Below are 18,291 nucleotides of genomic sequence, written 5' to 3'. Positions count from 1 at the left end.
TTAGGAAATTATGGTCATTTGTTTGAGGGGAGTCGTCATTATGAGAAATAGACTGTAAAAATCCTGTGTCTCTCTGTGCTGCGTGCACCTGTTTTGGCGGGAAAAAGTGCACAGGCTCTCTGATTGGTGGATTCAAATTCAGCAGCTCCCAGGCTGCTTGACTGAGCTAGAAACTTACTTCTCTCCCTGTGTGTGTGTGTGTGTGTGTGTGTGACAGAGAGAGAGAGAGAGAGAGAGAGAGAGAGCCTTTTTATGGGATGATCTCATTGTAAGATTCAAATTCAATATATTTAGACTGGTTGACTGAATTGGATCTTGTGTGTGTGTGTGTGTGTGTGTGTGTGTGTGTGTGTGTGTGTGTGACAGACAGAGAGAGAGAAAAGCCTTTTATGGGATGATCTCATTGTAAGATTTAAATTCAATATATTTAGACTGGTTGACTGAATTGGATCTTGTGTGTGTGTGTGTGTGTGTGTGTGTGTGTGTGTGACACAGAGAGAGAGAGAGAGAAATGCCTTTTTATGGGATGATCTCATTGTAAGATTGAAATTCAATATATTTAGACTGGTTGACTGAATTGGATCTTGTGTGTGTGTGTGTGTGTGTGTGTGTGTGTGTGTGTGTGTGTGTGTGTGAGAGAGAGAGAGAGAGAGAGAAAGCCTTTTATGGGATGATCTCTTTGTAAGATTTAAATTCAATATATTTAGACTGGTTGACTGAATTGGATCTTGTGTGTGTGTGTGTGTGTGTGTGTGTGTGTGTGTGTGTGTGTGTGAGAGAGAGAGAGAGAGAGAGAGAGAGAATGCCTTTTTATGGGATGATCTCATTGTAAGATTCAAATTCAATATATTTAGACTGGTTGACTGAATTGGATCTTGTGTGTGTGTGTGTGTGTGTGTGTGTGAGAGAGAGAGAAGAGAGAGAGAGAGAGGGGGGGGAGAGAAAGCCTTTTATGGGATGATCTCATTGTAAGATTCAAATTCAATATATTTAGACTGGTTGACTGAATTGGATCTTGTGTGTGTGTGTGTGTGTGTGTGTGTGTGTGTGTGTGTGTGTGTGTGTGTGTGTTTGTGTGTTTTAATTCAATATATTTAGACTGGTTGACTGAATTTGATCCTGTGTGTGTCTGTCTGTGCATGTGTGTTACCATATGTGTACATATTTGTGGTTGTGTGACTGTTATATACTTTTTTGCTGTTTTTTTTTTTCATTTAACAATTACATTTGAGGGACCCTTAGCATGTTCAGGACTTTTAGCTGTCCATTTTTCTTTTCCAATTTTTCTATTTAGGTTATTACTATTGTGCTAAATCATAGTTTTTCTGCTGCTTTCCAGTATTTGTGCTAAATACAGCATTTCTGCTAAATCATACTATTTCTGCTATTTCATCAGATTTGTGCTAAATATAGTGTTTCTGCTACAAAATAGTATTTCTGCCAAATATAGTATTTTTGATTAATTATAGTTTTTCTACCAAATCATAGTACAGTTTTACTGCTTTTTATATGGCTTCTGAGATAACCAATCATATCCGAGGGCTTGCACATTCAAATTTGCATATTGTTGCCTTCATGGCTTCCCAGCCAGCCAATCATATCTTAGGCCTTGCACATTCAAATTTGCATATTGGGGCAATCATGGCTTCTAAGACAACCAATCATCTATGTCATATATCTATGATATTTCATATTTTTATTTTAAATGGTCAACATTTCAAGATTCTCCCATGTCTTCTGAACACAACGGTCTAAGAATGACTGTTTTAGCCCCTACGGTTAGGAATTTATGGCTGTTTGTTTGAGGGGAGTCCTCACTATGAGAAATAGACTGCAAAAATCCTGTCTCTCTCTGTGCTGTAAAAGCCTGCACTTGGTGCACCAGTTTTGGCAGGAAAAAGCACACAGCCCCTCTGATTGGTGGATTCAAATTGAGAATCTCACAGCTGTTTGACTGACCTAGAAACATGCTGTTAACAGCCCCTGTTCACTTGCTGATGCTATGTGTGTGTGTGCGCGCGTGTGTGTGTGAGCCTGAGTGTGGGTGTGAGTGTGTGTGTGTGTGTGTGTGTGTGTGTGTGTGTGTGAGAGAGAGAGAGAGAGAGAGAGAGGAAGAAAGACACACAAAGCCCTTTTTAGGGCAGCATCTCATTGTTGGATAAAAATATAATATATTCAGACTGGTTGACTGGCATAGACCCTGTGTGTGTGTCTCTCTGTACATTTGTGTATCCATATTTGATTTTGTGTGTATTTGTTGATTTGTGTATCCATATTTAATTTTGTGTGTATCTGTTGGCTGTTCTTATTTGTATTTCTAAATGTATTTTTATTTTATTTTTTCACAGGTGAACAAAAATTAGTTTTGAGCAAACTTAACCATGTTCCTTTTATTCAGCTTGTCATTTTACCTTTCCAATATTTTCACTTAAGTTATTACTATTCTGCTCAATCATAGTATCTGTTCTAAATCATTGTTATTGAGCTATATTGTAGGATTTCTGCTAAATCATAGTATTTCTACTATATTATATTTTTCTTTCTAAATATATCATTTCTGCTATAGAGTAGTATTTCTGTAATGTTTAAGAATGTTTGGCTAAATATATTCTTTCTGTTATCTTATACTATTTCTCCGAAATTCTTGTATTTTTGGGAAGTTATCGTGTTTCTGGTAAGTTACAATATTTCTGCTAAGTTCTGCTATGCTATTGTAGTTCTGCCAAGTATTATGTTTCCTCTAAGATATTGCAGTTCTGCAAGTTACTACATTTTAGCAACGTTCCTTTGCTTCTGCAAAGTTTTTACAATTTCTGCAACTTTTCAGCTTTTTCAGCTAGTTTCAGCTGACAGCTTCAGCGTTCCAGCATCCACACTGCATTTTCGCAGGAAATGCAAATTTTTCTAGTTATTCTAGTTGCTACTTTTTGTACGTTTTTTGGCACTTAACTACTTCCACAATTTTCAGCCGATTTTCACCGTTCAAATTTTAAACTATTCTGCTATTTCTGCTAATGTGCGCTATATCTTTTGGTATTTTTTGCTGTTATACTTTTTAAAATATTAAGCTTTTTATGCAATTTTTTGTCCCATTGAAATGAATGGAAAACTTCCAAAATTCTGCTAAAACTTGCTAATTTTTGAAACTTATCTACTTATTCATACTTTCACCTAGAACAGCCATTCAAACTTTAAAATGTTTTGAAATTATTGGGCTATTCAGGTATAAATCAGCTTTTTCATATCTGTTACAGTTTTCATCTTATCTCTCTTTAAGTTTTGAGTTTCATTTTGTGATTTCACAAAATACATGCGTTGTTATGGTTGCTATGCACTTGGCTTTCAGTGTGCCACTGAAGGTTTTGCAGTCTTCTCTTCATGTCCGAACAACTTCTTGCTACTTGATCAATTTTCACTCAACCCCCACAAATTATACATCAAAACGTAGGTATTTTTGCTGGCTTTCTGAAAATGTCACTATCATTGTTGTGGGATTTATAGAATTTTCGCAAATCTCCTCAGACCAACACAAAGTCAGAAAACTCTCCATAGAAAGTCAATGGAGAGTTTGTTCAAAATCACCGCTTGATTTCTGTAATGAGAGGCATATTCGAATCGTCATATCTCCTTAACGAAGCAAAGTTACGACATGAGGCTTGTCCCGTATATCTTCAGACACTCCTGACGCTCACAATTCAAGAATTTGTTTCTCACCTATTACCATTCTGAAATGAGTTAGACTTGTTTGAGGGTAGGAAATTCGTCCTTCGCTCAGATTTCTTCAGATTTCAAACTCTGGAAATGAACCACTTTTTTCTCTCGTCATAACTTTTTGTTGGATTTCCACAGAGACCTGAAAATTTCCATGACTGTTCACCAAAGCCTGCTGTCTCTTACGGTGAAAGAATGATATTGATACTCCAAATAGATTTAGAGTTAGAATGCGTTGTTTGAGGGCAAGTCAAGGCAGATTTCGCTTGCCTCTACTCAGTTATGGTGCATTAGAAGTCAAATATCTTCAATAATTCATATTTTAATGATAAATTGTCAACACTTTAAGATTCCCCATCTCTTCTGAACAAAACGGTGTAAGAATGACTGTTCTAGCCCCTACGGTTAGGAAATTATGGCCATTTGTTTGAGAGGAATCCTCACTATGAGAAATTCACTGCAGAAATCCTGTCTCTGTGCTCTGTGTGTGTAAAACGGCTGCACCTGTTTTGGCGGGAAAAAGTACACAGCCTCTCTGATTGGTGGATTCAAATTTAGCAGCTCCCAGGCTGCTTGACTGACCTAGAAACTTGATTTTCTCCTGTGTGTGTGTGTGTGTGTGTGTGTGTGTGTGTGTGTGTGTGTGTGTGTGTGTGTGTGAGAGAGAGAGAGAGAGAGAGAGAGAGAGGGCGAGAGAGAGTTTTTATGGGAGCATCTTATTGTATGATTTAAATTCAATATATTTAGACTGGTTGACTGAATTTGATCCTGTGTGTGTCTCTCTGTGCTTGTGGGACTTTTTGCAGCTGTCCATTTTGCTTTTCCAATTTTTCTATTTAAGTTATTACTATTGTGCTAAGTCATAGCATTTGTGCTGCTTTTCAGTATTTGTGCTAAATACAGCATTTCTGCTAAATCATACTATTTCTGCTATTTTATAAGATTTGTGCTAAATACAGCATTTGTGCTAAATCATACTATTTCTGCTATTTTATGGGATTTGTACTTAATATAATATTTCTGCTTAATTATAGTATTTCTGCCATTTTATAGTATTTGTGCTAAAACATAGTATTTCTACTAAATGCAGGATTTCTGGGTAATCATTGTATTTCTATATATTTCTGCCAGGTCCCCAGGGAGTCAGTCCTAATATTCAAATTTACATATCACGACCTGGACGGCTTCCCAGCCAGCCAATCATATCTGAGTCCTGGCACACTCAAATTTGCATATTGGGACCTTCATGGCTTCTCAGCCAGCCAATCATATCTGAGTCCTGGCACATTTAAATTTGCATATTGGGGCATTCATGGCTTCCCACCCAGCCAATCATATCTGAGTCCTGGCACATTCAAATTTGCATATTGTTGCCTTCATGGCTTCCCAGCCAGCCAATCATATCTGAGTCCTGGCACATTCAAATTTGCATATTGGGACCTTCATGGCTTCTCAGCCAGCCAATCATATCTGAGTCCTGGCACATTCAAATTTGCATATTGGGACCTTCATGGCTTCTCAGCCAGCCAATCATATCTGAGTCCTGGCACATTCAAATTTGCATATTGGGACCGTCATGACTTCCCAGCCAGCCAATCATATCTGAGTCCTGACACATTTAAATTTGCATATTGGGACCTTCGTGGCTTCTAAGCCCACCAATCATCTATGTCATATATCTCTAATATTTCATATTTTTATTTTAAATGGTCAGCATTTCAAGATTCCCCTATGTCTTCTGAAGAAAATGGTCTAAGAATGACTGTTTTAGCCCCTACGGTTAGAAATTTATGGCTGTTTGTTTGAGGGGAATTCTCACTATGAGAAATAGACTGCAAAAATCCTGTCTCTCTCTGTGCTGCATGTGTAAAAGCCTGCACTTAGTGAACCAGTTTTGGCGGGAAAAAGCACACAGCCTCTCTGATTGGTGGATTCAAATTGAGAAGCTCACAGCTGTTTGACTGACCTAGAAACATGCTGTTAACAGCCCCTGTTCACTTGCTGATGCTGCTGTCTGTCTGTCTGTCTGTCATTTAAATTCAATATATTTAGACTGGTTGACTGAATTTGATCCTGTGTGTGTCTCTCTGTGCATGTGTGTTTCCATATGTTTCCATATTTGTGATTGTGTGACTGTTATACTTTTTTTTTTTGCTGATTTTTTTTTTCATTTCACAATTACATTTGAGGGACCCTTAGCATGTTCAGCATTTTTTCAGCTGTCCATTTTGCTTTTCCAATTTTTCTATTTAAGTTATTACTATTGTGCTAAGTCATAGCATTTCTGCTGCTTTTCAGTATTTGTGCTAAATACACACTCAAAAAAATCTGTTGTTGGATGAACACAATTTAATCATGGCACCCAATTTGCACACAATTCAACCAAGTACAATAAACCATTTTCAATCATGTCAAACCAACACATTTGGCATTTGGTGGTTTAATGTAATCCGATTACGTTGGATCAACATAGTATACTTACATTGGTTTGAAGTGATTTATTTAAGTATATAGAGTGAAATGTGTTTTAATTCATTCTACACAGGTTAAAAACTTTTGGAAAACACAATTAAATCTTGTTGTTTGAACAACTACTTTATTAATCAAGGCAATTACTGCAAGTCTTGCTTAATAAACCAATATGGGGGCTGATGATTTCACTCATTTCAATCGAATTATTTCAATTAGATTTGTTTTCATTTGTTACACATTTAGAAACCCACTACTTTACAAAAAAGTCACAATCAGATTATGATAACATTAACTTTATTAACTGCATTTAGTGGACAATATAAAAGCTTACCATTTTTGTACACCTGCAAGCATTATGCCACTCCAAAAGGTAAAACGTTAGAATACTTATTTACATAGGTAATATGTTGGAACCAAAGCTTCCACAACTAAAAACAGATGCAAAATTTGCTCAATATATCAACTGTATTTTAAAAATTAAACTAAAAGATAAAAAATACATCTCCCACTTGGCAAGTTAAAACATTTGACAAATTAGAATTACTATTGTGTGAATTTTGGAAAAAAAAAAAAATAAGAAATAATGTGGGGCAATACAACAACAACAAAAATTCCATAAGTAAAAAAATAAAATATATATATCTATATATCTATCTATCTATATATAGATTAAAAAATTTAGGAAGTAAAACAAAAATAGAAACAGAAGGCTTAACATCAAATTAAATGACAGATGACAATTTTTTTTTTCAAATACAATTACTTGAAAATTACATTTGTTTGGTGTATCTCATTGTAATAATTATTAGTTTGACCAATTTTTATATTTCCGTATTTATTTTTTAATTTTGGTTGCGGTCCTCCACAGCTAGCAATATAGTTTTGCTGTGTTTTAAAACATGCTAGCAAGCAAAATGGACACATTAAAATAATACAGTGAACTTAACAGGTGGCAGTGGTCTTAAACTTTACAGGCCCTTGACACATAAACACAACATAGTAACAGTGCAGCTAAAACCAACAATGAACATTGCTTGAGGAAAACCCTCAATGAAGTTTCTGTAAAATGTTGACTTTGTTCTTTAAAGGGGGGAAAGAGGGGGCACTAAAGCACTCCAATGATATCTTCATTCAACACATGACAGCATTATGGTATATGTGAATTAGTACCTATACTACAAACTTGAAATTAAATGAAAAATAATTAACAGAACAGTACTTCTGATCCATTTTGAGCCATCTATATAAAGACAAACAAAAATCATCTGCAGTGCTGTATAAAAGGTGAATTGCCCAACAGAGAGAATCCAAAACTTAAAAAAAAAATTTTTTAAATGAAAATACATAAACTCAAATGTTAACATTATATATTGAAATCACCATTGCACCAATGAACCATTCAAGACCTATCAGTCATTTTCAGGTGCTCTCACCCCATAAGCTTGTTTTTCAGAAACTGTGCCTTTGAAGAGAGCTTTTGTCCATCAAGATTTAAAAGTATCTTCTGGAGGACTTCAAAGGTGCATTTAAGTTCTGGTGGGTAGCTCAGGTTCAAACAGTATATGAGTCCAAACAACAGAGCACATGCTTGTGCAATGTTACCCAAATCAGTGAGAGCCTCCACACCCTCAATCAGGACACCAATGTCCTCTGGGTCATCTTCAGGTTCAGCACCCTCCTTCTGGATGACGTACACCCCCATCACAGTTTGCTCCATGGAGCTTTTTGCCTCGCTGTCTGTATCCTACGTGAAAAAATATAAGACAACAAAGTAAAATTTAAGAGATTGTTTAAACAACTGTTTCTATGCTGTTCATAAAGTCCAAGAAGTCAAAGTAATAAACAGAAAATTACACACCACTAAAGTAGTTGTTAGTAATTACTCCAATACATAAATTATAAAATACACCTCTCATGTCAAAACAGGTGGCATAATTGACCTCTCTCCGGCCCCTCCCGAAAGGGCCATTGTCCAATTACATATTATAGCAACCGTTACTGTGTCTGACAAACATTAACCTCAAGCAAGATGGTGAAGCGGTGTGCCCACCGATACCCCGAAAGATCGTGTCTGGAGGAGTTGTGTTCTTTCCATTCACAAAGTCAAAAACAACGTGAATGGATTAAACAGTGTGGATGGCCCCACTCCCAGATAAATGTACCGAACATTATGAAGCATGTCTGCTCGCACATTTGGGTACCCTTTGGTGCGCAGAGGAAACCATTTGTTTGTCGGATGTAGCAAGAGTAACTTAGGGGACAGGACTCGAGAAAAGGCTAATTCAGCTGCTAGAATAAAACAGGTATAGAAGTGTTAGTACAGTTGCATTTGAGGCAACGTCACAATTTGTATGAGAATGTTACAGTCAACATGCTGTCACAGTGACTCACCAAGTACTCCTTTATTAACTTCTCATAGTCTTCGTTTAGGTAGATGCATAAGGACTTCAAGATGCATGCTCGTCTGGTATGGATGTTGTCATGCTGGAGAGGAGGAGGAGATAATATGAGCCAAAACCAGGTTGTTTTTCTTAAAGCTAGGGTAACCAGTTAACTTGCATAATTATTCTTTAGGTTAGAACCTGGCATGTACCATTTGTTAAGCCAGACAAAATGACAACTTCATCTCCAAATAAAAGTTATTTTTGCTGCCTATGACAAAGTCTACTCAATCCTAATACAAACCTTGGAGATGGCAAGCATGAGACCTCTTATTTTCTTTCCAGGTGTCCCTCCTTTGCTCAGAAAGATTTCCATTAAGCGTGGCGCGTACTGGTCAAGCTCGGCAAAGAAAGTGGATAGCAGAGGCTTTGTGGTGACTCATAAAAACTCCTTGTCAATCTGCAAAAGAGAACAAATACATTGATTAAAAACTCAACTGTATATTTCACTCACTTCGCATCCAAGCTGACTAAAGCTGCTTTTAGAAGACCATGCAGACATCAGTGCTGTCATCGATGACGGCTTCTGAGAAGCTTTTGGTCAATTATAACATCTTAGCTGTGGCTGCAATATGCTGCCATCAGATGCTTTTCACAAAAGATTAAGCCATGACGGGATAAAAAAAGGGTCTAGGGGCGGGCTGTGACGTGCAGGGTTGCGCATACAGCATCAGACGGAAGAGACCGGTAAACAGTTCTATAAACATTCAAGCAATAACCTATAATCATTTCTAATATGACACACTAAATTAAAATCACTTTAGCTTTAAAAACTTCAATAAATACAGATATTAAGAAACCCTCAGAGGAAAGCGATCCACATGTTTGCGATACTGCTGTGCATATGTTTAACCATCGAGCGTGTTTTCGAGATGTATGCTGCTGCTCAAATTAACCCGTTAGTTACAAGCTGGAGAAAATGTGCAATGAGCCGTCTGTGGCGAGGAGCTGCAGTTAGGAAGGCAAGAGGCAGACGGACGCAGTGCCTGCTTTAAAACACGATGGAGAATAGTCCCGCTTTTCTTTCGGGACCACTCTAAATAATGGTAGCTTAGATTAAACTCCAGCTGTCTGACAAAGTGTGGAGGATTCTCCGTTTTAGCACAACGCCTGTCTGATCGGTCATACAGTCATGCCTCTGTTGCATTCACTGAACCCAGGAAAAGTCATAGCACTCAATTAGACTGATCCGTTCTGTGTAAAAAAACAAATAAAATAAATCACGGGTTGATAAACGTTTGTGGGTAAAGCTGAGAATGTCCTGGTCAGCCGAGGCCAGCACACATTCCATATGTCATCAGGAGACCTCCCTCTCTAGCGCAAAGACTTCATTCACAAGTCCAGCACTGAAGCAAAATTGCGGTAATATTACTATGAAGCTTGCAGGCACAGAATGCAGCAATATCTCGTTTCGCCAAGGCATAGTGGCACATTTAGAAGACACACCATTGCGGGAATATTACTCTGATATGCCGCTACGTTGCGTCTTCTAAAAGAGGCTTAAAAAACAAATGCACAAATGTCTCTTCAATGTAGACCTGTAAAAAAAGCAGACCAGACTACCTGTATAACAGTAGAGGTTTTGGTTTAAGTGTTAACAGAATGCCATCTGAGGCTGTATTTACAACATTTTATGACGAGGTAGGATCCCGATGATTCTTATGTCCTGAAAACCTAAATTAAATGGTACTTACTCTTTCACATTACTATTTTCAGGGATACAGGAACCAACAACAGATAGTACTTTTAGTTTTGGACTACAAAACATAAATTACATGCAACATCCAAATGCATTTTAACCACACTTGCCTCTCTCGCAGTGAACAGAGCTGGCCATCTGCTTTTGAAGTCTGCAACCATCGGCTGACCCTGAAGAACTTCTTGCCTTCTGTATGAGAAAGTCTTCTCCATTTTCGCACTCACAACAGAGTCATTATTTCTTTTAGTCAACTCAGAAAGAATTGCAACTCTTTCCTGTTCCAGACTTTCTGATGTCTGTCCTTTTGGATGCTGTGGACAATAGTTAACTTCAGCTCTTTTGGGTTTCTTCACATTGAAGGCTGCCTGACGGTTGTCACCAGACTTGTTTTTGATGGAGTTTATGGTCACCTCTGTACATCCAAGGCCTCTCAGTTTGGTGCGGAGGTTAGCCATTTTATATTTTAGGCTAATCTTCCACCCATAACAGCCACTGAAAGACCCCTGCTCTCTAAGGCAAGGATGCTTTTTCACAAGAGCTTCTGCAACATCAGTCAGATCACTGTCTGTTGGGTAGGCTTTGAATTTGTATATTTCTTCAGCCAGTCGTTCCAGAATTTGGGATTTCAGTTTTGGTGAAGGGTTCAATAGAGTTCCCCCATTGGCGCAGGCAGTGTTGGCCTTCTCGAGTTCAAATTCTGCCTCATAGCTAAATTGTGGTACAGTGAAGACACTTGGCCAAACCCAGTGCCTTGAGGATGATGAAGAACCTGAAGATGAAATGGGCTCTGTATCATCTGTGTCAGCAGAGGAGATGGATACAGACTCTGTTGCTTGGCTTTGAGAAGTTCTTACATTTTCCTCCTGTGGGCTTTGCAAAAATATCACCTTAAGGGTGCCTTTGTCCTTTACTTCTGAGACATCTGACATATTCATGAACTCATTTCCAAAGTCCTCATCTTGATATTGAAGTCGAATATCTTGCTGCAATCCAAAACTTGTCTTTACTGTGTGGCACAAATCTTCAATTGAGACCGGTGTCCCTGCAGGAAGAATCAACTTCCTGGCATCATCTTCACCCAGGATTATCCGCAGTCTTAGGGGTGACGCTCATTTTGAAGATCTGAAAATATCAGCAATTCTTTTAGAAAAAGACACCGTTTGGCATATCAACAAGCAACAATTAGGGACCCTTGTGCACTTCTGTGCAACTTTAAAAATACAAGTTTTTTTGTTGTGAAAACAAAGCAGAAATACATTAAAGGTTAAAACACAATTTCTCTTATCTGTTTAGACTAGAATGTAAAAAGAGCTTTCTGAGGCTACATCAGCCCAGAGACATAAGCAGTAGAATGAATACTTTAATTCCAACTAAAAAAAAAAAGAAAAAAGGAAAAAAAGAAAAACACAGCAAAAAGAAGTTATGATGATGCTGCTGCAATACTGTAGAGGATGACAGACGCTGGCAGGTAATTACTTAATATATTGCAAAATTCACTGTACTTCAAAAGCAGATTTTTGGAAACAACAGGAATATCATCATCATCCATCCATCCATTATATATTCCGATTATCCTTAATATCATCATCCTGCAGTAAAGTACAAATGAGAGACGACGCATGCTATGTGTAAACATTATACACTTTCATAATTATATGGACCTGTCTTAAGTCTGGTGACAAGGTGAGGCAAGGGCACAAATGATTTGGTAAAATTTGGGTGGCTCAAACAAAGTTGTAGGGAAGGAATTATTTGCTGAAGACTATCTTGTGTTTATGAAAATGTTCACAGTGAAAACAATATGGTGGAATTAGAAATTCTGTAATACTTTAATCAACCAAATCATAACAGGTTTCACTCAGAAAATTTAATTTTCAACAAATCTTTAGTTTTGTTTGATTTGTTGTGTTTTGAAATAAAAATCTTAGTTTTCTAATACATACATAAACAATTCATTTTAAAATAGTTTTATTTTCAACAGCTAACAGACCAAATCAAAAGCATGACAATTTCACAAATGCTATAGGGTAAGAAAAATAATAAAAATACTTACAAGTATTAATTTTGTTTTCCAAGAAAAGTCACAGATCTCTTTAGAGTAACCAGACGCAGTCCTCCAACAGAGTAGGCAGCTAAGGGATATTCATCAACCAGTTCCTCATGTGCAATGACAGCCACCTCCCTCACATGTGACGTGCTCAGTTCAAAAGCTCTAAAGTGCTCCCTATACCAAGCAGATATCTTTCTCACAAAAAAATGCAACTTCCCTTCCAAAACACAGAGCTGCAAAATTTCAGCAAACTCAGGCAGACCAAATGACTCTCCATGGATAACAATCATTCCTTTGCTGTAGTTCATACCATTGTATGACACATTCTTCGCAATGTGAACATCAGTTTCATCTGGAAGCCTTTGGTTAAAAGCAGCTGCAATGTCACTTTGGAGCACATCAATAGGCACTGATGAAACATTAGTTACCACCAACTGTTTTTTCTCATCAGACATATGCAAATGGTGAGCAATGACAAGCTGGTGTTTTCTGGCAAGTGTGAGAGGTATGTTTTTAAAACAGTTGGTGTGGCGAGCAACCTGTTTAAAAAAACTATGCTTGGCCTCAAACCTCATTGTCCACTTATGAACGAGAGGTCCAAAGAGACGTATCATGACAGGATAGTGCTCTACAAAATGGTGTTTAGGAAGAATACGGCTGTTTGGAAAAAGTTCTTTGTATCTCTGCCGATGCTCTCTGATTTTGAACTCAAGATATGATATTGACTCATCACAGTGGATAGGGGCAACAACAAGTTCCACTATATCCTTGAGATCCAAAAGAACATGCCAGGCCTGTTCATCTTCAGGAACAAGGGGACCAATAATAAAAGGCAACAAGCGAAGCAGAGCCCAATTTTCGTGTGCATTCCCCCCTATATGTTTTTTCTTTGAGTAGGTATGTGGTATGACGTGAGGACGATTTGTCTTATCTCCCCATTTGTAGTCAAAATTTTGGATTGAACTGTTAAGTTTTTCTAAGGTGAAATACTTTTTGGAGATCAAAACAGCCAAGCATTCTGCTAGTTCTACAGGTATAATGCCCTCAAAAAAAATCGTGTACTATATCTGGGGAAAGCCTGCAATAACATCAAAATGAGAGAGACTTTTAGTCAAAACACAGTCACGTTTAACCCCACAACACAAGCTTGAGGTTTCCAATGCAGATTTTAAGTGAGCCAAATGGAGTTCACGTGTTCTACACTCAAAAACGTCTGCAGTCAAAAACTGAATTTCATTTTTCTTTGCGACACAGAATCTACATATGTGTTCCCCAGAAAAATTTTCAACAAAACCTGCAAGCCCGTGAGCAGCTAGGTTATCAGCTATTACACAATTTACAGTGCCTTTAACAAACTCATTCAACTGAGCAATAAACACACCGTGTTGCTCCAAGACCATAAGATCTTTTAACAGGGGTTCCAACACCTTTTCAAACCCAAATGTCTTTAAATCGTCACTTTTACAAAGAACAGCTAGGTAAATGGAGGAGAGTGCTGAATGAGAGCCTGGAGGCAAATTATCCAAGACCCAATAAATACCACAAAGCTTGTGTTTTTTATGTGAGGTTCCAAGAGGATTGCAAACCTCAAAATCATCGATGTAAAGTGTAATGGAGATTCTCAACACGTCAACAGCTAAAAAGCTATTGGTTCTAAAGTGCTTGCCATCTCGGAAAGACCTGTAAACACTCAGACCATTAGCCAAATTCTCACTTTTTTCTTGTCCTATATGTTGCTCAATCACTCTATCAAGTATGTGATTATGACTCAATAATTCTTGCAATAACTTTAATAAAGGAATGTACTGAAATGACTTTCGTTGATCAACAGATAAAATGTACTCAACAGGCTCTACGACCCTAAAGTTATGCTTATAGTATTGTTTTCTTTTAAATGAAGTTCCAAGAGGACCACACTTAGCTAAAATTTTTGATACAGGGTTAGAAATGCACACTGTATTGGCAAGCTCCTCAACAACAGCCTGACCAATATGAAGGTTATGGCTCTTGAATACCTCTTCAACTGTTCGTTTTGTGATTGAAGTACAAGCAGAACTTAACAAAAAACTCAACTCCTCCACCAAGCCATCTACTGCTGTAGCTGGAATTTGAAATATATGTTCCAATTTTAACAATATCCCAGCTATTTTCTGTTCAACAAGATCTGTCAAATTTTCAGTGGAATGATTACTTCCTGACACCAACTCAGTTCCAACTTCAGGATCTAAAAAATCAGAGCAACTAGCACCTACACCTTCAGGGTCATCAGAATGTTGTGCTGAGTCAAAACACACCACTAAACCCACCTTGAAATCTTTAAGTGAATCTGAATGATGCTTCCTCTTTTTGTGTGAATAAAATGTACCAAAGATATTTGTCTTGAAAGAGCAGCCTGAAAATACACAAGTTACTGTCTCACTATTTCGTAAATGTGATCCAATATGTCCAAAATAATCTCTCTCTGTGGTAAGGTCACTGCAGTCACATAACTCGCACCTAAAAGTGACTGAACTGACAGCTGTCTGTTTAAAATGAGAAGAATGACATTTGTAAACATGTGTTTTTAGTCCACACCAAGTCTTAAATGTGCATGGACAATTTACATATATACAAAGATAACGCTGGCTGGGTCCATAATGGTGATGTAATCTACAGTGTTTCAATAATTTGTACCTACTACTCTCCCTGATGGAACAACGCTTGCACTGCCACATACAAGTCACTGAAAAAAAAAAAGAGAAGCAGTTTTAAGGATGGTTTTATTGGCACCTTTTTTTTTTCACTTTGATTAAATCATAAAACTATCATAAAAAATGTATGATGGTAAAAACTTACCATGTATTAAAGAGGAGGCACAAACAATCAGAAAAAGGGGGCAGCTTTCTTTGTGATGTTACTATGGTAAAGAAAACAGACAAAATTATTTTATAAAAATTCCACAGTGGATTTTTTTTTACTTTGTTGCAAATGTATAAAAAAATACAAATACATATAAATACCTCGTGCAATATAAAATTCACATAAATATCCAATCTGTTGCCAAATGTAATAGCAGTGTTTCACACTATGCAATAAAGATGCTGGTAGTTGCGGTAAAGGTCCGCCAGGCAATTTTCAAAAATATCCGCCATTGCCTTTTCCTCTGACCTCGTGTTCATGCTCTTTTTCCCATGCACTAGGCGTTCAAGTCAATTCGAAGGATGCAGCCCTGAATTTAGACACAGCTAATATTTAGCAACTCGCAAGATGTTAGTTTAACTTGCATTACCGCTGAAAAGCCGAATGCTTAAAAAAAGGAAAGAGAAAGAAAGAAGAAGAAATGCAAATGCTAATAAAAAAAAGTGAAGAAAGACCATGTCTTGCAATAACCGTCAGTTAAAACCAAAGTGAATGCTAACAGAGCTAGGTAAAAGTTTAATGAGACAACCATACTAGCTTTAGCTAACTTCATTTACTTTGAAAGTGAATTACAAACGTGTTAGATATTGAACTAAACATATCAATAACCGCTAAAAACACTATAAGACTAACTGCAAAAACGGGTAACAAAAAAAAAAAGAAAAGCAATGAAGTGGAAATGCTAATAATAATATAAATATAGCCGGAGCGGATTAGAAATCAGGTATTAGACGGTACCGATTGGCACCGTCTAATACCCGATTTTCACTGTATTTGCTCCACTCCCGCTGTCTAATGACAATTTGGAATTAAAACCATTGTTAAACAATTAACCAACGGAACAACTTCGTTTGACTAAGATATTTTCAGTTATTTATTACTTACCTGTATTGTGGAAGAATCCGCAGAGGGAAACGGCAGTTCACTGAACACATATAACTTTCTCCGCGTTCCCGCCTCTTCACTTCTGGGAAGTTTGAGCATGCGCACTAGGCATCGGTTTTAGAGTTGTTGATTTAAAATAATTACATTTAATTGAACTGAAGAATGCAAATCTAGTTCATTAAATTTTTTGTTATTTTATGTTAAACCAACAACTGATAATGATTTAAAAACCTAAACTCAATATGTTCATGTTAAATAGACAAATGTCTATTGAATTAATCAAACAACTGCCTTAGTTGACTTTTTTGAGTGCAGCATTTCTGCTAAATCATACTATTTCTGCTATTTCATAAGATTTGTGCTAAATATAGTGTTTCTGCTAAAAAATAGTATTTCTGCCAAATATAGTATTTTTGATTAATTATAGTTTTTCTACCAAATCATAGTACAGTTTTACTGCTTTTTATATGGCTTCTAAGACAATCAATCATATCTGAGGCCTGGCACATTCAAATTTGCATATTGTTGCCTTCATGACTTCCCAGCCAGCCAATCATATCTTAGGCCTTGCACATTCAAACTTGCATATTGGGGCAATCATGGCTCCTAAGACAACCAATCATCTATGTCATATATCTATGATATTTCATATTTTATTTTAAATGGTCAACATTTCAAGATTCTCCCATGTCTTCTGAATAAAATGTTCTAAGAATGACTGTTTTAGCCCCTACGGTTAGAAATTCATGGCTGTTTGTTTGAGGGGAATTCTCACTATGAGAAATAGACTGCAAAAATCCTGTCTCTCTCTGTGCTGCATGTGTAAAAGCCTGCACTTGGTGCACCAGTTTTGGCGGGAAAAAGCACACAGCCTCTCTGATTGGTGGATTCAAATTTAGCAGCTCCCAGGCTTGCAAGACTGACCTAGAAACATGCTGTTAACAGCCCCTGTTCACTTTCTGCTGCTGCTGCTGCTGCTGTGTGTGTGTGTGTGTGTGTGTGTGTGTGTGTGTGTGTGTGTGTGTGTGTGTGTGTGTGTGTGTGTGTGTGTGTGTGTGTGTGTGTGTGTGTGTGAGAGAGAGAGAGAGAGAGAGAGAGAGAGAGAGAGAGAGAGATACACAGAAAGACCCTTTTTAGGGTAGCATCTCATTGTTGGATCAAAATGTAATATATTCAGACTGGTTGACTGGCATAGACCCTGCCTGTGTGTCTCTCTCTGTACATTTGTGTATCTATATTTGATTTCTTATGTATCTGTTGACTGTTCTTATTTGTTTTTCTTCTAAATGTATTTTTGTTTTATTTTTTCACAGGTGAATAACAAATAGATTTCAGCGAACTTAACCATGTTCCTTTTATTCAGCTTGTCATTTTACCTTTCCAATATTTTCACTTAAGTTATTACTATTCCGCTCAATCATAGTATCTCTTCTAAATCATTGTTATTAAGCTATATTGTAGGATTTCTGCTAAATCATAGTATTTCCACTATATTATATTTTTTTCTTTCTAAATATAGCATTTCTGCTATAGAATAGTATTTCTGCTATGTTATAATATTTGTGCTAAACTGGAGTATTTTTGTTAAAACATAATATTCATATAAAATTAAAATATTCATAGTATATTACAGTGTCTCTGGTAAATCACAGCATTTTCTGCTATGTTGTACTGTTTTTCTAAATCATAGTATTTCTGTAATGTTTAAGAATGTTTGGCTAAATATATTCTTTCTGTTATCTTATACAATTTCTCCTAAATTCTTGTATTTTTGACAAGTTATCGTGTTTCTGGTAAGTTACAATATTTCTGCTAAGTTCTGCTATGCTATTGTTTTTCTGCCAAGTATTATGTTTCCTCTAAGATATTGCAGTTCTGCTAAGTCACTACATTTTAGCAAAGTTCCTTTGCTTCTGCAAAGTTTTTACAATTTCTGCAACTTTTCAGCTTTTTCAGCTAGTTTCAGCAGACAGCTTCAGCATTACAGCATCCACACTGCATTTTCGCAGGAAATGCAAATTTTTCTAGTTGTGTGGATGCTGGAGGCATCCACACTATTGAGTTCCTGTTTCTCTTTATTCTTTATTATACTTTATTATTGTGTGGATGCTTTAGGCATCCACACTATTGAGTTC

At 37.0% G+C, this 18,291-nt stretch overlaps 1 protein-coding gene across 1 annotated transcript; it reads right to left on the bottom strand.

Annotated features, from left to right (window-relative positions):
- Positions 1-9,003: 9,003 nt before the first annotated feature.
- LOC120435325 lies at positions 9,004-16,345 on the bottom strand. The gene is made up of 4 exons (XM_039604699.1): positions 16,157-16,345; positions 15,209-15,269; positions 13,960-15,095; positions 9,004-9,024 (listed from the first exon to the last, which is right to left on the bottom strand). Exons 3-4 carry the CDS (start codon positions 15,085-15,087, stop codon positions 9,004-9,006), a joined length of 1,149 nt encoding a protein of 382 aa, XP_039460633.1. The 5' UTR covers positions 15,088-15,095; positions 15,209-15,269; positions 16,157-16,345.
- Between the last annotated feature and the right edge of the window lie 1,946 nt (positions 16,346-18,291).

This window comes from Oreochromis aureus, linkage group 20, assembly GCF_013358895.1.
Source record: "Oreochromis aureus strain Israel breed Guangdong linkage group 20, ZZ_aureus, whole genome shotgun sequence".
Taxonomy (NCBI): Eukaryota; Metazoa; Chordata; class Actinopteri; order Cichliformes; family Cichlidae; genus Oreochromis; species Oreochromis aureus.
Note: the sequence above shows the minus strand (reverse complement) of the source record. Positions and strands in the feature narration are given on the sequence as shown.